The sequence below is a fragment of the Phocoena phocoena genome, chromosome X, assembly GCF_963924675.1.
Source record: "Phocoena phocoena chromosome X, mPhoPho1.1, whole genome shotgun sequence".
NCBI classification, from domain to species: Eukaryota; Metazoa; Chordata; class Mammalia; order Artiodactyla; family Phocoenidae; genus Phocoena; species Phocoena phocoena.
The window spans coordinates 42853960-42876895 of NC_089240.1; the positions used below are offsets into that span (position 1 = coordinate 42853960).

Here is a 22936-nt window from a genome sequence, read left to right on the forward strand (position 1 = left end):
CAGTCCTATCTCAAAAATGTATCCAAATCCATTCAGTTCCTGTATTTGGATAGTGAGAGTTCAGACAATTTTTCTGAATATATTTGGTTCCTGCATTTTTGATGTTGAGGAGGGAGAGGTTGGATAATGAGGGAAAACAGCTCTGTTTCAAATATGTCTGGTTTGGCAAGTAAGGAGGGTTCTATATCTGGGCGGCAAGTGGGGAGGGTTTCGAGGCTGAGGGATACCAGCTGTGTCTCAAAGTGTGTGTGTGTGTGTGTGTGTGTGTGTGTGTGTGTGTGTGTGTGTGTGTGTGTGCGTGTTTGATTCCTGAGTTCGGACTGGGAGGAATACTTGTAATTATGTGTGACATATTACATATACCTATTGAGCACTTACCGTGGGCCAGGCACTGTCCTAAGCAATCTTTGAATGTCTTAGCTCCTGTCATGCTCCCAACCCCCCTGTGAGTTTTATACTGCTGTCAGCACCCCTGTTTTACAGATGAAGACATTGAGGCACAGAGAAGTTGAGTGACTTGTTCAAGCAGTCACACAGCCGGGAAGTGGCAGAGCTGGGTTGAATCTCAGACCCACCACTTGCTAGCCCTATGGGAGGCCACAGGAGGCTCAGGTCCCCGCTGGGGTGGGGCTTAGAGGTGGTTGTCTTCCAGACTGTTAAAAGCTGTGGACCAGGGCAATGATGTGTGTGGGTGACTCCGCCTTGCCTGGCCCAAGAGACCCAGTTACCTGCTCTTCCCTCCTTATTCTCACCCCAGCCCACCTCTGCCCGAGTTTATTATTGTAGTTATTAACAGTTGTTAATGATGTGGTATGAGTTTTCTTGCACTTTGAAATGTCTTCCAAAGTTACTTTGGCCTCCGTTGGCTCTGTTAGCACCGTTTCCAAATGCAGAAATCTAAGCCTTGAGACTCAATCTGCATTGCTGGCCAGATACACTTGTCCCTCTCGGCTCTGATTTTTTTTTTTTTGGCCGTGCCACACGGCTTGCAGGATCTTAGTCCCCCGACCAGGGATCGAACCCGTGCCCCCTGCAGTGGAAGTGCAGAGTTCTAACCACTTGACCACCAGGGAATTCAGCTCTGATTTTATAAACATCCCCCTTCCCAGCCTCCTTGGTGTCCCACAAGAGGTGGGAGAGGCCATGGCTGAGAGGACACTCCCCACCAACACCCAGCTGCCCACCTTGTGGCTGCTGCCTCCATCAGCCCCAGGCAGTGAAGGGAAGGAGAAGGGGGGTGATGAAAGGGGCCTTTGGGTCCCGTGCCGGAAATCTCACACCCAGGAAGAAAGGTGGGCAGGGTGGCGGGAAGCCTCAGTAACACGTACACTGGGGTACACTGGGCATTGCTGATACAGAGCAAGTTCCTCTCCAGGCTTGGCCCACCTGCCAATTGGAGAGGGAGCTTTCCTCACTCTGCTCTATCACATCTTGGCGTGGACTGCTGTCGGGGCCCGGGTTGGGCTTGGGCCCTGAGGTCACAGAGCAGATGGTCCCAAATGGAGCTCAAGATGTGTGGTGTGTGCCGGGGCAGGCCCAAAGCCCAGGTGGTGGTGTGAGGGAAACAGTACATCGCAGAGACTCAGAGCCCTCCATTTCCTTGACTCCTGACCAGAAATGCCCCAGGAGGTCGGGGGAGGAACTGGGGAGACCCAGCCTGGATGTGAAGAAGCATGAGCCCCGTTTCCCACTCCTCCTCCCGTGCAGGAGTTGCCTCTGTCAACTTGCAACCCAGGACCCAGCCCCCTGAGTTCTGATTCTACCTGCTCTCATGACTCTGTGATCAGAATCGGGCCTCTTCACTTCTGCGAGCCCCAGATTTCATCTCTCCAAGCTGGCTATGAGGAGCTGGGTCTGTGCCATCCTCCCAGGTTTGTAGGGGTCAGGAGGGGTTAAACCACCAGTGTGTTTCTTCCATTTGCTAGGATGATTTCTTCTGAAGCTGCAGAAGGTGGTAGGGTCTTGAGACATGGTCTCTCCTTAGAAAAGTGGACCTTGTCTGTCCCAACTTGGGAAACTATTACCCCAGTGAGGGTGGGAATTGCCCTAAGACCTTCTCCTACCCCTGCCTTGCCCTGGGAGGAAAGGGTAGGGGTGTCAGGAGCGTGGAGTGCTGCCAAGAGACGCATACCCGAGGTACCCCAAGTCCTCTCCTGTGCTTACAACTCCCCAGCCCTCCATCCCTTGGCTCCCAGGTAGTACCCTAGGGTGGGCAGGGTCTGATCTGGGTACTTGGACAGCACCAGAGGCAGTCGCCACTCCCACGACCTTTAGCCCTTCTTCCTCAGTCCTCTGTTAGGTGTATGGGGTGAGGGGGGAGGTCCAGGTTCTCTTCTTGGCCGTGCTGGACACCCTGAGGGGACTTGGCTCCAAGACAGCTCCTAAGGGTGGCCGGAGCCCTGGTGTCAGGCAGGCAAGGGTTAAAAGGTATGGGCCGGCCCAGTCCCTGGCCAGGTAGGCTGGGCCATTGCCTAGTGGGAGGCGGCCTAGGCATCCGCCACTGCGCTCACCCACTTATTGCCACTACCAGCCGGAGCAGGGCCTGGTCGATACAACTATTTTTTTTGAGGTACCTGAGGCCACTCCACAGCACCTCTCTGCTCTGGCATTGGTGAGCACCTGGGAACAATGGGCCCAGGGGCGAGGGGTGGGGGGAGAAGGGCACAGGGTGTGCTGAAGTTCCCTGCGGGAGAGAGCCAGGTCTATGTGAGAGGCACAGCGAGGAAGGAGGGCCTGGCTAGAGGGGCGAAGCCTAAAATGTCCAATTTCCTTTCCTGGCATGAAGCTGATTCCTTGCCGGAAGTGGACGAGGGGAAGGGATGGGGGAGAAGAGAAGCCAGCGTCCCCCTTCTCTACTCCCCGCTACTTCCTCTCCCCCTTCCTCCCCTGCAGGGGTAGCCTCTGCCCTCCTTCAACCTGGGGCCTAGCCCTCTAGGAAAGCCCAGACTGGGCTGTTGAGAAACTACTTCCCAGCACCTGCCTGGTCCTCCACACTGTTCCCGTAGAGTGAGGGCAGTAGGGGAGGACCTCTGGGGCGGTGTGGGGAACAGTCCCAGACACTGGGAGTTTGTATTTGCTCCGAAGGTGGCGGGATGTGGAAATGGGGGTCCCACTGAGGTGTTGGGGTGCCACCCAGGTGAGGTGTCTTACTTGTAAACAGTCATTACAGCCAGGAATTTCTTTCTCGGCTGTGGTGTCAGAAGGGCAGACCTGAAAAACCTGCTGGGCCCGCCTCTGGGTGTGGGGGGTGCCCTCTGCAGCTATCTTGCTGCAGCCCATCCTGGGACGGGACAGGGACACAGGGTCACTAGTAGGGAGACCCAGGGGCTGGTGTGGGGGTGTGTTGGGGAGGGGACTGCTGGGATTCCCCTTTCTCACCATCTTTGGGTGGGAACCAGGCAGTCCCAGGACCCCAGGCCAATATGCAGAGGGTAGGTGAGCAGAGGCAGAGGCTTGGGAGCAGGTGTGAGCGTGTTGGGGGTGTGGAGCGTGGACCCTGCCCGATGACCCCATGACTCAGGCCCTAGCTATGTCCCCGAGGTCAGGCTGACAGGGTGGAGTCGGTGTTCCTGCCTGTACCCCATGCGGACTTCCAGGATGCCACGAGCTCCCAGGGAAGGAAGGCTCGAGGCATCCCAGTATGGGATGTGGGACCAATCCTGGTGAACGGGCCCACTGGGGAGGAGTTGAGGTTCCTGTTGAGGTGGAGGAAGGTTTAGAGTTCCTCAAACCCAAATGGGGGCTGGGGAAGAAGGAACCCCGGGAGCTGAGGGGCAGAGGAGGCTAAGCTGGGACCTCAAGGAAAGCCTGCCGTGCCGCCAATGTCAGACCTTGGAGGGGGGTGGTGAGGGCATGTGAGCACCTCTGCAGAGCACATGCTGCTGCCTGGATGTGCAAAAAGGCTTTAGGGACTGACCCCGCCCCTGCTGTTGAGGACAAGGAACCCCTGCTTTGTGGGAGGGGCACAGACCCCATGGGGTGGGTGGGAGGACTGCTGATAAGCTGGTGGCACCCTATTAGCAGCTTGGCCACACCCCCAATGCATAGATGGGGAAGGGGCTTGAACCCATCCCTCCGTGGCTGCCTGGGTCTTCACACCTGGCCACCATGTCACGACAAAGTGCGGGGCAGGTGGGGATGGGACTTCTCTGGCCTCATGAGGTCCTCCCAATCGCCTGCCACTGAGGTCAGGCCAGGTGGTGGGAGGTGATGTCACCTGGCTGCCCAGCTGGGGACTGAGCAGGCTGTGGGACAGAGGGAGCAAACTCCAGAGGAAGGGATGAGGGCAGGGCTGGCAGCCAGCCAAGGCCGGCTCCATGGTCAGCCAGGGTGTCTGGGGGCAGAGGAGGAGGCAGGAGGCAGTCAGCTTGTTATCTGTAGCTGTGGGCTCTGCCACTCCCAGTCCCAGCAGGCTGACTTCCCTGTGCCGGGTGCAGGACAGGCTGGCGTGTGGGGAGGGGCTGGAGGGGTCCTGAGGCCAAGTGAATGCTCTCCCTGCCACACCAGGGCCGCGGGATAGAGTTGGGACAAGTAGCGACCCACAGACCACAGTCATTCTTTTATTCACCCAGCAGACTTTCATTGAGCACTTGATGTGTGCACAGAAGTGTTCTGAGTGCCAGAGATACTGATACATTTTCCGTCCTCCTAAATGTACAAGGGAGGCACCGTCTTGTTTGACAGCAGTTGTGAGGGGACAAAATGTGGGGGCCCACCTCTGGAAGTGACACTGAAGCCCCAGAATGTAAGAGAGAACCAGGGGCTGGAGTGGCGAGAGGTGAAAAGTGCACTCCGGACAGCAGCGGCAGCCTGCACAAAGGCCTGGAGGCCTGATGGGCTGGGAGCTTATGAGGGATTGGTGGGGTTCGGCACCTCTAGTAAGGGGGAGTGTTGGACCGGAGGGGTGGGCCTGGCTGCATCTGTAGCCAAGGGCAGCTTATTTCATCTCTTTGTGTCTTACTCTCCTCATCTCTAAAATGGGGGTAATAATAATCACGGAACGGCCATCACAGGGTGGTTGTGAAGATTAAATGTGGCATAGAACGTAACTGTTCCAGGCACCCAGGTGCTTAATAAATGCCTCCTGTTCTTGTAGTTGGCTGAATCTGTACCATTAATTCTCCCTTCCCAGGCAAGACTCCTGACTGTGGCCCATGGGCCTCTGAGGAGGCATTGTAAGTCCGCCCAGCTCCCCACTTGCTGTGCTCCCACTCAATGGGAAGGGAACCAAGGTACCAGGGCCTTGACATTGACACTGATTCTGAGAGGGCAGGCCAAGCAGTTGGGCGGGGTCAGGGTACCCCTTATTCCCAGCTGGCGTGTGGGAACCTGGGTAGAGGCGGAAGTTGGCAGTGCACACCGGATGTGCTTCCTCAGTGGCTCCCGTGCATCACTGCTAGGCCTTGTCCAGCCATCAGCCACAGCCTCTTGACAACGCCAGGATGGAAGTCAAAGGTCAGCTGATCAGCTCTCCCACCTTCAGTGCCTCAGGTTAGTATCTGGTTCCCCCTCCTGCTGCCTCCTCCCCTGCTCTGAGTCACCACCTGCCCACTGGGGAACGGTTGGTCCCTGGCCCCACAGCTGCCACAGGCTGCCCTGATTGCCCCCCGATCTTTGCTCCCTCTGTGTCCAGCTGCCCTGTTTGGAGAGGCTGCCCCCCAGGTGAAGTCAGAGCGTCTGCGGGGGCTGCTCGACCGTCAGCGGACCCTGCAGGAGGCCCTGAGCCTGAAACTTCAGGAGCTACGAAAAGTGTGTCTCCAGGAGGCGGTGAGGGCCGTACCCTAAGGGTGTCGGTGGGGGGTGAGGAGCAGGCATGAGGTAGGCAGACTGCGGTGGTGATGGCTGAGCCACTTGTCCGAGGTATAGATTCCCCAAAGCTCAGCTTGCATGTCTGAGAATCAGTAAAATATGGTGATATTTTGCCACCATCCCCTATCAACAGTTTGAAATCCAAAAAACCTCAGAAACAAAACAAAACAAGTTATTTCCAAAACTTGGCAGTGAAACCTGACCTGAACTGACATGGGGTGATTTACAGTTTCGATTTACCCCCCTTGCCGTGAATGTCCACACCGTTTGCCAGAAATAATAATGCAGTTCAGAGCATGCAGCCCAGGCCCTGAATGGAATGTCATATAATATGCAGTGTACAGATGGTGTCACCTTTATAAAAACTATGAAATTCTGTATTCCAGAGCAGGTCTCCCTGCCTCCCGTGCCCACCTGGTGGAGAATTGGGAGGAGGAAGAGAAATAACAGGCACGGGTGCTGAGCAGGGCTGGGCTCCTAGTAGGACTTCTGTACCTTCGGGGGTCGTTACTGCTTTGCCACATCCCCCCAACTAACCCTTGGTAGTCTCTGACCCCTGCCCCCGCCCAGGAGCTGACTGGCCAGCTGCCACCCGAGTGCCCACTGGAGCCTGGTGAACGGCCCCAGTTGGTCCGCCGGCGGCCGCCTGCAGCCCGCGCCTACCCTCCACCGCACCCCAATCCAGCACACCACTCCTTGTGCCCTGCCAAGGTGAGCAGATGGGCGTGCAGAGCAACATGGGGGTGGGACAGGAGCCCGGAGGAAGCCGAGAGCGGGTTGCAGCCAGGGGAAGAAGAGGCTAAGGTGAGGAGGGAAGGAGCTTGAGGGAGGTGGGTTCCAGGTCTGAGAGAGGATGCTGGTCCCTGTCAGGATAGGCCTCTCACCCCCAGGAAGATGAAGAGGCCCAGCCCTAATCCACAGAGGCCCTGCCCCCAGAGGGAGAATAGGCCACTCCCAGGAGGGGCAGGCCCCGCCTCCAGCGTAGCTGGGCTCTGCCACCACTTGGTCCTGGTGCTTGGCCATTTCCCTTTCCAACATTCGGTCCTGTCCCACCCTCTCGGGTAGGCCCCGCAGGAGCTGGCGCTCGAGGCCCTGGAGCGCGAAGTGTCAGTGCAGCAGCAGATTGCGGCAGCTGCCCGCCGCCTGGCCTTGGCCCCTGAGCTCAGCGCCGAGCAGCGCCGACGTCGGCGCCAGGTCCAGGCAGATGCTTTGCGGAGGCTGCATGAGCTGGAGGAGCAGCTCGGGGACGTCCGGGCCCACCTGGGTCTCCCGGGGATCCCGCCACCCCAGCCCCTGCCGCTGTCCACTGGGGCAGTTATCGTTGCCCAGGGAGTCTGCCTGGGCACGCGCCTCGCTCAGCTCAGCCAAGGTGAGCCAGGCCCTGTCACCCCACCAATGAAAGCGGGAAGGTGGGCATTGGCTAAGGGACATGGTAGAGGTGGAGTGGGTGAGCAGCCAGTGAAAAGTGGGAGGTAGGTAGAACTTAAGGGGCCCTACGAGTAAGACGAATTGTGTAAACTGGCTCCTGGGCAAGGGTGGGGCCATTGGGAATAGGCATCAGGAAAGTGAGGGACCAAGCCTCTGGTGGTCTTGGATTTAGGTAAAGGTGGATGCTTGGGAAGTGTACGGGATGGGGAGGAGACGGCCCAGTGGTGTAAGGGGATGGTGCCCAGACCTTGCATTGATAGGCCGGGGTCTCCCCTTCTTATCTGTAGAGGACGTAGTCCTGCACTCGGAGAGCAGCTCCCTCTCAGAGTCTGGGGCCAGCCATGATAATGGTGAGGACCCCTCTCCCCCAAATCTGCCCATTTTTTGATGCTTAGCCCCCACCCTCCCTCTTCAGCTCCTCTTTAGCCATGACCCATCCTCCAATGGAGCCCCCATTTTCTTTGCTTCAGTCCCCCCACCCCACCCCATCAGCCCCAGTTCCTGCCTCATCCCTTAGCTCTTCCTCAGCCTGTCCTACCTGCTTAGCCCTCTGCCCCTCCCTACCTCCCTAGCCCCTGCCCTTTGCTGTGCCCACAACCCTTCAGGCACCCTCCCATTGAATTCTCCCCCACTTTCTCCCTTCCACTCAGAGGAGCCCCGTGGCTGCTTCCCTCTGGCTGACCGCCCTTCACCACCAAAGGCCTGGGACCAGCTGCGGGCAGTATCTGGGGGCAGCCCTGAGCGGCGAACCCCATGGAAACCACCCCCGTCAGATCTTTATGGGGATCTGAAGAGCCGGCGGAACTCTGTGGCCAGCCCCACCAGGTGAGGGTGAGCCCCTCCCCTCCTTCACCAGGAGCCAGGAGTGGGAGCTGAGCCTGGGCTGGCAGGAGGGCCTGCTGCTAGGTACAGTCTCTAACCTGGACCCCCACCTGTGCCTGCTCGTCTCTGTCTAGCCCCACACGCTCGCTGCCCAGGAGTGCCTCCAGTTTTGAGGGGCGAAGTGTGCCTGCCACCCCTGTCCTCACCCGGGGTGCTGGCCCCCAGCTCTGCAAGTAAGTGGACTCTGAGGGTGAGATTGAAGACCAGAGGAGGGAACCGGTAGTTCTAACTGGGCGTGTTGGGGAGAGCATTAACAAAGGGTGTGGGACATGAAAGACTGGGCTTTGAGTCTATCAGTTTTATTCTGATCTTCTATGTAGGTTGTATGAAAATGCAAGAATTTTATTTTTGTTTCAGAACTTTTTTTCATAATGCACCCTATTGCATGATAAAGAAATATAGGTAAAATATCTTTTGGAATATGTCATGTGTATATGTGTAATATCACATTATAAATAAAAATTTTTTAATTGACCAAAAAAAAAAAAAAGAGAGAAGAAAAGAAAGGCTGGGTTTTGAAAGGTGAATAGGAGTTGTCTTGGTGGAGAAGGGGGTGGGGATCTGGGGCAGAAGCACCAAAGTTTGAGAATGAGCTTTTCTGTGCATTTTGGGCAAGTCATTTCCCTTCTCTGAATCTTTGTCTCCTCATTTGTGAAATGGGGATAATAATATCTGCCTGTGGAAGATACTGTAGGCATAAATGAGTTCTGGTTAACATGTACCGCGTACCTACCATCTGCTAGGAATCAGTGCTTTACTTGGTATCAAACTCATTTAATTGTCACAACATCCCTGTGAGGTAGGTGCTATTATTATTCCCATTTTAGAGATGACGAAACTGAGACACAGAGAGGTTAAGTAACTTGCTAGTAAACTGAAGACCTGGTATTTGAACCCAGGCAAGTTTGACTCAAGAGTCCATGCTTTTAACCATGGTACTCTACTACTTCTTAAACAAATATGTACTAAGTGCCTACTTTTTCCGGGCTGTGAACAAAACAAAGTCCCCATTCTTGTGACACTTGCATTCTATGAATAGTGGCTGTTGGGATGATAGTTTTGGGTGGTTCATACACATGATGGGACAGAGGATTCAGGAAGGGTCTTGAATTCCTGGCCTAAGGTTTAGGCCCTCATGTTAGAGGAGGCGGGGAGCCCTGAGAAGCACCTTAGCAGGGAATGAGGGGTCAGATGTGTTAGGAAGAGCCCTCCGCCCTCCCCTGCTAGCATTTCCTCTTGGGCCCTACACACACTTACATCTCCCTCGGAGCTAACAGTCCCAGGCACCCCCGTACATTTTTAACCCCTCGGCTCCCCAGTCTGTGGCAGAACCTCTGCTGCTCTTTACAGGCCACTACCTTTCACCTTTATACACACAGCTTCTAATCCTGGGCCCATTTTGGAGGTGTGGAAGTGAAGGCTCAGAGAGAGGCAGGATAGGGAGGGCACTCATCCCATCTCCCTGATATTTCTGACCCTTCTCCCATCACCCCCACCTCTGTGCCCCCAGACCTGAAGGCCTCCATTCTCGCCAGTGGTCCGGCAGCCAGGACTCCCAGATGGGCTTCCCCCGGGCGGACCCTGTCTCCGACCGTGCCTCCCTCTTCGCAGCTCGCACCCGCCGCAGCAATAGCTCCGAGGCCCTGCTGGTGGACCGGGCAGCTAGTGGGGGAGCTGGCTCCCCGCCTGCACCTCTGGTTCCCCCTGCCACTGGTCCCCCAGCCTGCAAGAGCAGTGAGGTGCTATATGAGCGCCCCCAACCAACTCCTGCCTTCTCCTCTCGCACGGCTGGCCCCCCAGACCCTCCCCGGGCTGCCCGGCCCAGCTCAGCCGCCCCTGCCTCCCGCGGGGTGCCCCGGCTCCCGCCTGTGTGTGGGGACTTCCTCTTGGACTACTCCCTGGACCGGGGCCTGCCCCGCGGTGGCGGCGGGACAGGCTGGGGGGAGCTGCTGCCCACAGCTGAGGTCCCAGGACCCCTCTCTCGCCGGGATGGGCTCCTCACCATGCTCCCAGGCCCACCACCTGTGTATGCAGCTGACGGCAGCAGCCCCCTCCTCCGCAGCAAGGACCCCCACAGCCGTGCCACCCGCACCAAGCCCTGTGGCCTGCCCCTGGAGGCCGCTGAGGGCCCAGAGGTGCATCCCAACCCTCTGCTGTGGATGCCCCCACCCGCCCGTATCCCCCCAGCTGGTGAGCGCAGCGGCCACAAGAACCTTGCCCTGGAGGGGCTGCGGGACTGGTACATCCGGAATTCGGGACTGGCCACAGGGCCCCAGCGCCGGCCTGGGCTCCCCCACATGGGCCCGCAGCACCCGCCCTTCCTCCATGCCCGCTGCTATGAGGTGGGCCAGGCGCTGTATGGGGCCCCCAGCCAGGCGCCACTCCCGCACTCAAGGAGTTTCACGGCGCCCCCTGTCTCCGGCAGGTATGGGGGGTGCTTTTACTGATGGGTAGGGGTCTCTTGAGGCAGATGGCAAAGGTGTCCAGGCCAGGGAGCCAGCTAGTCATGGTAGCTAATGACATGGACCACGAGAGAAGTAGCTGCAGCCTTGGCCCGGGGTCACTGGGACCTGCCTGACTCGCATTAGTCCGTGGGATCTCGGTGGAGGGGTATCTTGGGTCCTGGCAGCAGCAGTTCTTCACCAAGCTAATACAAGAATTTTAATATTTGAACAACCAGTGCATGTCAGCTGAAAATGAGCCTTGAAACTAGGGTGCTGGGAGGAAGGGACGTCCTGTGCCCCTTGCCTTTTTCTTCCTCTTTTCACCACGCCCCACGCTTGCGAGCCTAAAGGTGCTGTCCTGTGCCTGCCTCCACCTCTTTAACGAGCCTCTTTTCCTCTCTCTTTCTGTGTCTTGTCCGTCTTTTCCTCTCTCCTCTGTCTTCCCACCCTGTCCTCCGGATTCCTGCTACCCCTTCTAAAGATACTACGCGGACTTCCTGTACCCCCCGGAGCTGAGCGCTCGTTTAAGTGACCTGACGCTAGAGGGGGAGCAGTCCTCCGGTTCTGACCCCCAGACCCCGGGGACACTGGTCTGACCCCTTCTCATATGCCCCTTGTTGGCCTGGGTATGACTTCAGTCTGGGGAGCACACAGCTGACCTCGCTGAGCCCTGGGGTGTGGCTGCTCTCGGTCCTGGGGGGCACCAATGTGATCTTCCAAGGCCCCTGGCTCCCCGTGGGCCCACGAAGGTGTCTGACATCCTGTGTCTCCTCTCACGCTGTGCTGGGGACTGGGGGCCCTCCGCCAGCTTAAAAGAGAGGAGAGGGGATGATGTAATGGGAACTCCAAGCCCCTTCCTCCATTTCTGTTTACAGTTGTGATCTAGGTATTCACTGTCTTCCCTCAACACTAGACGTTTTATAAAAAAGGAAACTGTGATCTCGTCCTGGTTGGGTTCATTCCTGTCCCCATGACCAGCCTGTTGCATTCAGGAGCCCCCTCCACAAAACGGGCCCACTTTGGGGCAGCCAGGAGACTCCGGTGTGAACAGAACTCCCTGCCACCCCCCACTGGGGCAGTTTTTCTTGGGGAGGTGCCCACATTTGGAAGGAATGAAGTCTCTGCCCACATTTGGAAGGACTGAAGTCTGGGTGGGGGGGCTTGTGTTCATTTTCTCTCCCCCAGGGTGCCTGAAGGCGCCCCAGTCCCTGTCTGCCTGTCTGTGCCCGCTGCCTCTGCCCACAGAGTGAGACGACCCAGCCTTTGGCGGCAGCCTCCTCTGCCCCGACTATCCCCAATCAGGAGGCCCCGCAGGAGGACCAAAGGGCAGAACCATTGGGTGTGTTGTGTCCTGGGATGTGGCGGTGGTGGAACCTGGCGTCTGGTAGATGCCAGTGAAATCCTCAAGTGACGTCTCGCCACGGGTTATGTCACACCTTCCTTGGCTTTCCTTCCATCCACCACTTTTTAAACAAATCCACACGAGCTGTGTTTTCTATGATACCTGTCTGTGGCTTTCTGGAGCTGGGGGTTCCCCTACCCCCTTTACCTAGTGTTAAACTTTTCTTTTTGTACTAATGGATCTGGGCCCAAGACACTACCCACACTGGAAGGGGATTTCTATAATAAATGTGTAAACTGAACCCATGCATTGCTTCCCTGTCTGCCTTGCCTTGGGGGCCCACATCTTTACCTAAGACTAGGTAATGTATTTTTACAAGAAAAAAATATACAGCATCATGGAAACAGCCTGTGATAATGTCATCTGCTTTGGTTTTACTTGCTTTGTGATGTGGGGCAACTTCTTTGCCTGTCCGTGCTCAGATTCCTAGCCAAGAGCCCTGAGTAATACAAATGCTGGCAGCAAACACTCCGTGCCCTTAACTCCCTTGTGTGTTAATGCCACCCTAGAGGTAATAGGTTCAAGGAAGGAACTGAGAGCTCCTCCTTCAGCCCACATATTTGACAGGGACCCAATCAGAAAGTCTCTGGTAGAATTGAAAAGCAGGTCACTTCTGGCCATTGAAACACACAGACTTTACCCAGGAGGCCCAAATGGGCTTGAGCAATGCAACAGCCTTTATTGTTGTAGCAACACTGATATATATGCCCCATTCCTGGTCAGGGCTACCCCCACCCCACCCCACCCCATCCCACCCCTTGGTCCTTGTCACTGTGGAACTTTGTGGGGGGTGGGCTGAGGAGTGGCAGAATCCCTAAGCAGAGCTGGAGGGAGGCAAGTGGGACTGGTGAGTGTTGGGGTCACCTGGGACCAAGGGTTCAACTGGGTCAGGATACCTGAATCCTCCACCCAGATGGGGGCTGAGAACACTTGGATCCTGGGTTCAAAGCTGGGGTGGGGTCTGGAAAAGCCTTGGTCCAGGGTTCAAGATCTGAGAATTGCCTTGGTCCCAGTCCCCAGCTTTGGGGCTGAGCGTGGGAGATAGGTGGATCCCAGATTGGGGTTGAGGGGGAGTGTCTCTGGGCCCAGAGTTTGAGGTTGGCCATGGATGCTCTGGTCTCCAAGCCCCAGTTTTGGGCTGGACGTGGGTGTCTCTGGTTCCCAAGTTCAGGGTTGGGAAGACTCTGGTTTCCTAAACTGGGGGCATGGGTATGAGGGAACATCCCAGTTTGGGACCTGGGGGAAGGGTTGCAGTTGTCCTGTTTTTTGAACTGGTCAGGGGCTCCTATTTTGAGGACTGGGAAAGGGCTCTGGGTCTGGGCCAGGGTGGGGATGGCATTCTCCATGTCTTAGGTACAGATCCCAGGGCCCTAGGATCCAGCCTCCTGTTCTTGTCCCAGCGCCTCCAGCAGCAACCCCATTGGCGTCCGCTTGAGACCAATGCTCTCGATCTGGTTCTCAATCTTGTTCTTGAGGTTGCGCAGGCGCAGTGACGCGTGCACCAGGATCACTGTGGGCAATACCGAGAGGAGCGGGGTCAGTGGGATGGGACATCAGCCTTTAGCTAATGGGGGCCCAGAGAAGGGAACTGGAGCACAGGCAGACCAATGGCGTGGTCGGTAGCCAGGACGCCTCTGAACCCTGCTAGTGTGGCGGAGTAATGAGCTTCGCAACAGGGGCGTGGCCAGAGGGTGCCCAGTAATGGGGACGTGGCCGGTGGAAGGCACTTCATACTAGCAGTGACGCCCAGAAGGGCGGTTGTAAGAGGGGCGTTCCCAGGGAGGGGAGCAAAGCCAGGGAAGGCGCTTTGTAAAGGAGGTGTGGCCTTGCCCGCCGGGTGTCCCAGCCCCCTCTCAGCCCAGGAACCAGGGTAGGGCGGGCCTGGCGCCGTTTGCGAGCGGTGGCCGTCTTTCCGGCCATCTCAGGGTAGTGGAGACTCACGAAGCACGGGCCCGGCGATGCTGAGCAGGAAGGTGCAAGCGCCGCCCGCGGCCCAGAGAACGAGGAGGCCGACGGCAAGCACTGCGGCCAGGCAGGCGGCTGGGTGGCTGCGACGGCAGCGGCGCACGGCTGCTCGAGTCTCAGCCGCCCACACCAGCATGCCAAGGGCCACCGCCACTACCAGCGTGCTTAGGAGGGTGTGCAGCGGGCGCACGTACCTGCGGGGACAATGGAACTAAGCTAGCCGGGCAGGCGGGGAGAGGGCCGCCTGGTCCCCGTGCCTCCCAGACCACCGTCCACCAGAGTCTGTGCCCCAAGAGCTTTGGTTCCCACCCCCACCCCCACCCCCCGCCCCCGCTCCGGACCCTCCAGCCCGGCAAATACTCCCGTCAGCCCTGTCTCCAACAGGTCCACCCTTCAGGGATTCCAACTCCCAGGAGCCCTGGGCTCCCCTGTGGACCCTCATTTATTTCTTGTCAATCCTACAGTCCCATCTTCCTGAGATCTCCTGCTTCAGGCCCTCCCATTCCGCTAGGCCCCAGGGCTCACAGCCTTTCCCTTCTCTTTCCTTCCGACCTTACCCCTGCAGGACCCACTCCAGCCGGCCCCCCATCCCAACGTGCCCCAAAACCCACTCTTTGCAAAGGCCCGGCCCTTGCAAATTCCTCTTCCAGTCCTTCTGTTTCCATACATTTCCCTCTCCCCAGGCCCAGAGTCCCTTCCAGACTTCCCTTCAAATTCCCTCTCCAGATTCCCATTTCCTATAGATTCCTCCCTCCATCATTACTAGAACCCCTTCCAGGCTTTCAGTGCCACTTAACTTCCAGTCCTGCCCAAGTCCCTCTTCCAGGTTCTCCATCCCTCCCTCGTCTCGGGCCTTCCATCCCCAGGTCCTCCCTCTAGACTCAAGTTCCCCAACAGGAACCTGCTCCTGGAGCATTCCAATTATAGCCAGGCCCCTCTCCAAGCCCAGATCCTCCACAAGTCCACCCTTCAACTTGACCACGTCCTGTCCCTGTCGTAAGTCCTCCAAGGCCACATTAATCTGGCCCCATCACCCCTCAGGCACAGTCGTGTCCCACTTTCGGGCCCTCCTTATCTTCAGGTCCACACTTCCCCCTACCCCCGCAGGACCCACTCCAGCCGGCCCCCCCCATCCCAACCTGCCCCTAAACCCACCCTTTGCAAAGGCCAATCCTTTCAGATTCCTCTTCCAGGCCTTCTGTCTCCCAGTTTCCCCTTCAGTTTCACACTCTACTGAATTCGCCCTTCAAGGTCTTGCAGCCCCCTCAAAATCCTGCGGGTCCACCCTCCATGCCCAGCGGGCGCCCCCGGCCAACCTGCGCCTCCCTCCCTCCCTCACCCGGCCAGAGCGAGACCGAGGCCGAAGCAGATAAGGTAGTTGGTTTGATAGTAGAGAAGGTTGTTGATGACGCGGTGGCACCATCGCTGCGGGTCGCGTGGATCCGGGGCCGCCAGACGCGCCGACCCCAGAACGAAGTCGTCCAGGGCGCGTAGCGGTGGCAGCCGCACCTCCGACATCCTGCCGGTCGATGTAGCTGGACCAGTCAGAGGAGCGGCCGGACTACAACACCCGTTCTACACCGCGCCACCGTGGGGCACACCGGGAAACGGAGTCTGGGCCCTGCAACCACTACCCTGACGACCTAGTGGACTGAGCAGGCGCAGCAGCACACGTGACCGAATATACCAACAACACGCCGGAACTGTAAGGTAGCAGGGGCCGCTGGGAAATTAAGTCTCCGCCGCGGGGCGAGGCATTCCTGTCCACCCCCAGGCGGAGGCGCCACAGGGACGGTTCTGGGCAGTGCTGGCGTCTCTGGCACACAGTGGCCAGACATTAGAGGACATGCAGAGACTGTCAGAAGGACCCGAGCAGGATCCCACTTCCTTCCTGTCAGGGTCCAAGAGGTTCACACCTTTCCAGGAAACTCCTGCAGGGCTTTTTCAGCCTCATCTCCTCCAGGCCCCACTCCCGAGGTCCAGCCATAAATACTATTAAGGGCCTTTTATTCATATTCATCATATCAGAGATCGTCTCTTTCTGGGAAGTCTTTTAAAAATCCCCACAGGTTGGATTAGGGCACCCACTCTGGGTCCCTAGCAGTCTTCTCCAGGCTGGGAGCCCCAGGGGGGCCGCTGTCTCTCTGAGTCCCTGGCCTGGCTCTGCGGGCACACAGTCATCAAGAAGTGCTTGGGGCGACTGAGCTGTTTAGGCATTGCTCTTAAGAGTGGAAAGTGGGCACCTGCTCTATTAATGTTTGCTGGCTGGTGGCTTCCACAGCACTCCCACCCCCACACAGGCTTTGCAGTCTGCCACTGCAGGTCCCTAGCACAACCCACAGGGTCCTTAAAAGTCATCGTCATCACAGATGTCAAGGTACACATCGAAAGCCTCTCTGTTGCAGTTTCCATCGGGAGTGAAGACATATTTGTGGAAGGTCCCATCTACACAGATGGCTGGAGGAGGGGGGAGGATTGGAAAAGGTTAGATGCTGCCAAAGCCACACACTCCAGTCCTCTCAGGTGTCCCGTGGCTCAGGGTCTATCTCCAGGTCTTTGCCACGTGCCATCTCCCTTAGTGATGGTGGAAGTGAACCACCCGTTTGGCTCCCTCAGGCCTCCCATGCCCTAAAATTCTTTCAGGTCCAATTTGTAGGCCTTTGCCCATGCAGTACCCCCCAGTCAAGGGCTATTCCCACTCACCAATGACAGAGTTGACATTCTTGGAAGTGTTGCGACCAAAAGCACAGATGCAGGCTGACTCAGCAGGCACGGTGAAGCTCGCCAGGCTCCACTGAGAGTCCACATACTGCCCAATCATCGGCCCCACCTTGCCCACGCGAGCCAGCCTGCAGGCAACACTGGCTAAGCCCCGGTGTGATATATGGGCAGGGGGATGGGGGTGAGGCAGGGTGGGGCAGGAGGCACTCACGCAGAGCGGCGGTTGAGGCGGGTGTCCTTGAGAGCAAAGATGTGGACTGTGCCCTTATCACTGGATGCACACAGGAAGGAAGAATCATGGCTGAAGTTGATGCTGAAAGACAGACCAGCGGTGATGCCCACGTCATGTGGTGTGAGGTCAGGAGCCCACCAGGCATACCCTGTGCTCACCAGTAGAGGGTGGCGGGGTCAGTGCCTCGGCGCAGCTCCACCAGCTTCTCCTTGGACTGCGTGTCAAAAAGGCGAATAAGGGTGCCCTTCTGAGAGGCCGAGGCCACTACCGTGCCTGGCTGGTTCAGAGACACGCAGGCCACGTCGCTCTGATGTGCGTTGATGGTAAACGGAGCAGATGAGGTGCCGGGCTTTGTGCTTGCCAGGTCCTACGGTAGAAGGAGCAGTTTGGGCTTGGGGTAGGTGGTAAGGAGGTAAGTTGCCAAGAGTCCACAGGGAGAGCCAGCCCACCTACCCACCCCTGCCCACTGGACAGCTCACCACAAGTTGCAGGCTCCCGCACTTGTGTCCTGGGAACACTAGCAGTTGTTTCTCCAGGCTGGGGCAGAGGTCACAGAGCCCTAGGGTGGGGTGGGGGGCTGGTAAAGAGGACGTTGGGGCCAGGCAGGGTCTCAGGATGGACAGAGCTAGATAAGGGCCGGACTTCAACCTTCCATGATACATGTTACCCACAGAACCCACAGGGGGCTTGTCCTCAGGTGTGCTCCCCACCATCAAGGCAGATTCCCTGCCTCCCTATGCAGCTGTGGCAGCCCCAGGAGGCCCAGGAGTCCCTGGCATACCCATTAATGTCCTTAATGAGCCTTTCTGCTCTGCTATCTGAGGTAGCCAGGGGTGAGGCGGGGCTGAGAGTAGAGAGAAAGAACTGGCTGAGGATGGGAAAATGGATAGAATGGGAGTACGGGCATCTCAGCCCATTGGAGCATCTCTATGCAAAGACTCTCTCCCTGCCTCTCTTTCCCAGTTACTCTCTGTGTGCCCCTTTCTATCTCTCTTCTGCCCCTCTGCCCCATCCACTGCCTCCTGCCACTACACCTGCATCTCTGGGTCCTCTCACCCTTGGGGTTGTCCCGGGTGTCAAACTCAAACAGCTTTCGGGGATTGTCAGGGAAGGAGTACACATAGATGCGGTTCTTCAGCACGATCACGATTCTGTGGGCATCACACAACACAGGATGGTCGTGAGGGGAGGGCAGGGTGCCCATGCAGGACTAACCCTCTAGCCTGCTGTGGGGACCACCGACCTCCCCCACCCCCAGCCCACCTCAGGCTCACTTGTCATGGCGCATGCGCACAGCCAGCACTGGCTTGGTGAAGGTGAACTCCAGCACCAGCTTGTCCTTGGAGTCCTTGCCCTCCCGGGCATCGTCCCAGATCAGCACTGCGGGGCAGGTGGGTGTGTTGTCGGGGCCAAGGTTTAGGGTGAGGGGCAGCCCTGGTGACACAAGACCTACCCCTACTCCCCATGGGACCTCAACCCACTTGCTTAACCTTTTGCTAACACGCAATATGACCTCACACAGCATGAGCACTTGTAGATGTGATTCCTGAGAAGACAGGTTCTAGAACCATTATACTCATTTACAGATGAGGAAGCTGAGGCTCGAAGGGGTTTTCTATCTAGCCAAGGACCTCACAACCCATCAGCAACCAAGCAGGGACTCACATCCAGGCCTGTAACTTCTCATCAGTAACTATTTCTGCCTCCAGGGTCCCAGCTCATACCCCCCAGAAGATTTCTGTGAGGAATCCTAGGGCATCTTTTGCCATGTCCCAGTGGGATCAACAAAAGCCCTTAAAATAAGATGGTGCTTGAGACTCAAAGCAAGAGGGCACCAGGGAGACAGCCCCAAGATTTTAAAACCTATTAGTTGTGTCACCTTGGATAAATCACTTAACCTCTTTGGGCCTCAGTTTCTTCATCTGCAAAAATGGGGATGATGATACTTCCTACCACACAGAGTCACTGTGAGGATTAAATGAGTTAATACATGTAAAGTGGTAACAACAGCACCAGGCTCACGGCAAGCGCTCCATAGGTAAGGACATGGCATACAGGAGGCATTCAACAAGTGTCTGTTAAATGAAGACAAAACACCAGGCTTCTCAAGTGATAAGATCCAGGACTTGTAAGACGTAGGCCTCACTGTGTGACTCTGAGTTACTCTGACATCTTCATTTGCCAGAGCCTCCGGGAGGCCAGGATTCCGGGGAATCTGGGCCAAGGGTGGGACCGGATGAGGACACTTACCTGAGATCTCTGAGAACTTGGGGCTGCTACCACCGCCCACCAGGGCCAGCAGGTTGGAGCGGTGCAGCATTTCCACCAGGCCCACGCTGCCCACCTGCTCATGGTCTGGACAAGGACCAGGGTGTCAGTAGGGGTGGGTGCCAATGCCCAGCCCAGCCCTTCTGCCCATTGCCCCTCCCCCACTGACAGCTCACCCAGATGCCCCTTCTCCATCAATGGCTCCACGTTGTAGATGCGCACACCTGTCTCCATAGCGCAGCAAAAGCAGCCTGGGGACGGGAGGAATCCGGGCTGCCTCAAAGGATGTCCAGGTGGGAAGCTAGGGGTTTAACACCCACCTCTGGCCATTCTCTCCCTCCCTCCCTCCCAAAAGGGCACAGGCACAAGCCTCTCTCACTTTGATCTTGGTTGAAACGCAGACTGGTCACTCCTCGAAGTGGCTGCTGAGTCATGGTCCAGGATTGCTTCCCTGGACACAAATGGGGGTAGGGTTGGGAAGAGTCCTGGGGTCTGTTCTCTGAGTCCTAGAACTCCTGTCCCCAACTGATTTCTTCTTCCTCCTCCCACTCTGCTACCTAACCCCAGCAGGACTGCAAAGAAGACAAAATCAGGGGGAGAATCCTAGGGTTTCCACTCTAAGCTCCTAAGACCCCAAAGAGCATGGACAGGAATATTCACATCTTCTTACACTTGGTTGACTCCAGCTCTCTTGGCCTACCCTGACCTGGACATCCCCACCTCCTCCTTACTCCCTCCCTGACTGACTGCTTATCAAGAGATAATGGGGTAGGGGGTATCCCAGTGATATCTCCTCTCTACCCTCAGCCAATCCTGGCCCCAGTGCCCAACATGGCCTGGAACCACCCCCTACCCACTTCTCATCTTTACACCTGGACCCAGCACCTAAGTCTGCCTGTCAATAAATGGGGAAAGGGGGTTCAAACATCCACCTCTTCCTGCACCTCCCTGACCTGGCCCTGAGACCTGCTACAGTTGGTCTACCGCTCACAGGAACTCCCCCGCCACGTCCTTCTACTCCAACCTATTCTACCACTCCAGAGCTCTCTCACACCTTCCTTCCCCACAGGCTTCCTGAAATCCCTTCAGGATCCCATTCCCACTTCCACACAACCCCTTCTCATGACATGCTAACTTCTGTCCAACCATGGACAACCTGGACCTTCCCCCAGACCCCTGTATGCCCTAAAGACCCTACCTCAGGATTCCCTTATCACTCCAAATCCCCCACCCCTGGGACATACACTTCCATATGTTCTGCTGTCCCTGACTCTGACATGGGTTGGCTTGGACGTACCCTCAGGAATTGCATCCCCCTAAGGTTCCTCCTCCAGACCCCCTATCGTCTCCCCAAGACCCTGCTCCAGGGCACCCCAACCCCTCAAAACCCTTGCCCAGGACACACACTTCCCAAAACCCCTACCTGGGACAACTCAATCCCCCCCACAAGACACCTGCCCTAGACCCCCCCTAATATTCTTGTCCCAGAGTCCCCATACTCCCTTCAAACCCCCATCTCCCCAAAACCTTTGCCCAGGCACACCCCTTCCCACTCTCCAAACGCCCTCCCTTCCCCCCTGTACCACCTCCACCGGACCGCCTCGCCCCCAAAGACCCATTCTTTAGACAGCCCCACCTTCCAAGATCCCTTTTTTGGGACCCCCATTCCAAAGACACTTGCCACCCAGGAACCCTGCCCAGGGATGCCTCACACATCGCTACCACCACTGATGTCCAAGACCACCCTCATACTCCGTCCAGTGCCAGCACCTACTCAAGATCCCTGTCCTAGATACACCCCCATCCACCAAGACCCTTGCTCAAAAGACCCCTCCGTCCCCCAGATCGCAACCAATTCTTGCACCATGCCCCAGCTCCCTGCCGCCTGCACTGACCTGACTGACCTCTGCGCGTCCCCTGCTCTCGGTGCAGCCCACTGCCCGGCGTTCTGACCTCCCGGGCCTTAAAGCCCCACTCCCTTGTTTACATCAGGCCTTACTTCCGGGGGAGGGAGTCTGTGACCGGAAATGACTCACCCTCCCTGGAAAGCGCGGCTGCAGTCTTCCTAAACCAGTTTCTGGGTCTTTGGAGCAAAGAGAGGGAGCGCGGCGTTCTCTCAGGAGAGCGCGGGGAGCAGAGGACCCTCCGCCACGGCATGACTGTCTGAAGGAACCGAAGACAGGTGGGAGAGAGAGAGCCTTCCCCTCGCTGAGCGGAAAAGGGCGAGAATTCCGTAACTGGGTCCTGCTCGGAGAGCTAGCGGCGTTACCTTCTGGGCTAACAAGACTTGGACCTCCGAGGTCCAAGAGGGGCCGCCCCTGTTAGCTATTTGTAGTTCTCCCAGACTTCTAGGGAGGCGACCGGGGAGCCTCGAGGCGGGGGTGAGCCTGGAGACCTTCAAAGCTGAGTCTATCCCCGTAGCCAGGGGAAGCCAGGGTGGGATTCCCCACCCCACCCATGCTTCGTTTTATTTACAAAGTGAAAAAGTATTTTTGATGGCAAGAGGTATAAGTGTTCAGTGTGGGAGGAAAAAAGACCCCAATTATGTACATACTGGAAATATTTTTGTATTCAACTTATAAATTTTGAGATGTGGACTCACGTGTAGTTTTGAGAAATAATACAGAGAAATCCCATGTGCTTTAACACTTACTCCTGAAGGTAACATGTTGTACAGTAAAATACTACACTCAGAATGTTGACACAGGTGTGATACTAAGTATCACACAGTTGTGACACTGAGTATCACACAGTTGTGATATTGACACAATCCACCCATCCTTTACTTTTTTTCAAATATTGTTTTGATGCTTTAAAAAATTATTAATATATAATGGGCATCTGTTTTATTCATCCTTTTTAATTGATTCATGATATTCCATGGAATAAATGCCTAACTGTTCAGCTGTTCCCCTACTGATGGCCATCTAGGTTGTTTGATGTACTGTGTTGTCAACATCCACAGACATATTTACTTGTGAATTTTGGCCCCATGTGCTACCCTAGGCGTGACTCCATTGCTGTGCTCCTCAGCAAAGCCAATCTTCTGGCTTTCTTCGGTCTCTACTTCCTCACATCCCAGAGCATATTTAGCTTTTTTTTTTTTCTTGGCCACGGCATGGGATCTTAGTTACCCGACCCGGGATTGAACCTGGACCCTCGGCAGTGAGAGGGCCAAGTCCTAACCACTGGACCACCAGGGAATTCCCAGAGCATATTTAACTTAATTCAGTTTGGCTTTTGTCACTTCCATGTCTCTGAGACTGCTCTTAACCAGATCACTGATGAGTAACAATCTTCCCAAACCAGCAGTCACTTCTCTACACCTTCCTGTAACCACCCAGCATATTCCACAGTTTCTTGCTCTCACTCTCTTTGTTTTCTCCTATATCTCTGGCTACTCCTCCATCTTTATCCAATTTCCAAATACTGTGGTATCCTTGGGTATGATCCTGGCCGCCTTACTTTTGTAGTCAGTATTCTCTCCCTAGGTGACTTCATGTTGTCTCATAGCCTTAATTTTTGCAAATATTTGGAAGATCCACTAATTTAGGCCTCTAGCCTAGACCTCTTTCCTGAACACCAGACTCATATGCTATGGCCTGTTTGACGTGTTCACGTGGATGTCTCATAAGGCATCTCACATTTAACGCATCCAAACAGATCTCTTGAATTTCCCTGGCTCAACCAACCTCCTGTCTCCCTCATCTCAGCCAATGGCACCATAACACCCAGTTTGTCACTTGAGCCAAACAGCAGATATATCATGGTTGATTCTCCTTATTT

The 22936-nt window shown here is 56.4% G+C and overlaps 3 protein-coding genes across 5 annotated transcripts; 1 reads left to right on the top strand and 2 right to left on the bottom strand.

The window, feature by feature from the left end:
• Positions 1-5214: 5214 nt before the first annotated feature.
• On the top strand, positions 5215-11158 carry CCDC120 (coiled-coil domain containing 120). Of its 3 annotated transcripts, XM_065900868.1 has the most exons (10): positions 5215-5268; positions 5400-5490; positions 5633-5766; positions 6379-6519; positions 6883-7177; positions 7524-7586; positions 7887-8061; positions 8193-8291; positions 9629-10543; positions 11044-11158. In XM_065900868.1, exons 1-10 carry the CDS (start codon positions 5215-5217, stop codon positions 11156-11158), a joined length of 2082 nt encoding a protein of 693 aa, XP_065756940.1. The 3 variants fall into 3 exon arrangements, with proteins under 3 accessions (XP_065756940.1, XP_065756941.1, XP_065756942.1); XM_065900869.1 differs by lacking the exon at positions 5215-5268 and having other exon boundaries at positions 5442-5454; XM_065900870.1 differs by lacking the exons at positions 5215-5268; positions 11044-11158 and having other exon boundaries at positions 5442-5490; positions 5633-5748; positions 9629-10565.
• A 1464-nt stretch (positions 11159-12622) lies between these two features.
• On the bottom strand, positions 12623-15454 carry PRAF2 (PRA1 domain family member 2). Its single transcript, XM_065900691.1, has 3 exons — positions 15269-15454; positions 13906-14123; positions 12623-13474 (listed from the first exon to the last, which is right to left on the bottom strand). Exons 1-3 carry the CDS (start codon positions 15445-15447, stop codon positions 13335-13337), a joined length of 537 nt encoding a protein of 178 aa, XP_065756763.1. The 5' UTR covers positions 15448-15454; the 3' UTR covers positions 12623-13334.
• Positions 15455-15924: 470 nt separating this feature from the next.
• Positions 15925-19598, bottom strand: WDR45 (WD repeat domain 45). Its single transcript, XM_065900690.1, has 10 exons — positions 19530-19598; positions 19327-19401; positions 19133-19237; positions 18157-18262; positions 17939-18033; positions 17362-17441; positions 17041-17249; positions 16862-16963; positions 16633-16778; positions 15925-16386 (listed from the first exon to the last, which is right to left on the bottom strand). Exons 1-10 carry the CDS (start codon positions 19582-19584, stop codon positions 16277-16279), a joined length of 1083 nt encoding a protein of 360 aa, XP_065756762.1. The 5' UTR covers positions 19585-19598; the 3' UTR covers positions 15925-16276.
• Positions 19599-22936: the final 3338 nt, after the last annotated feature.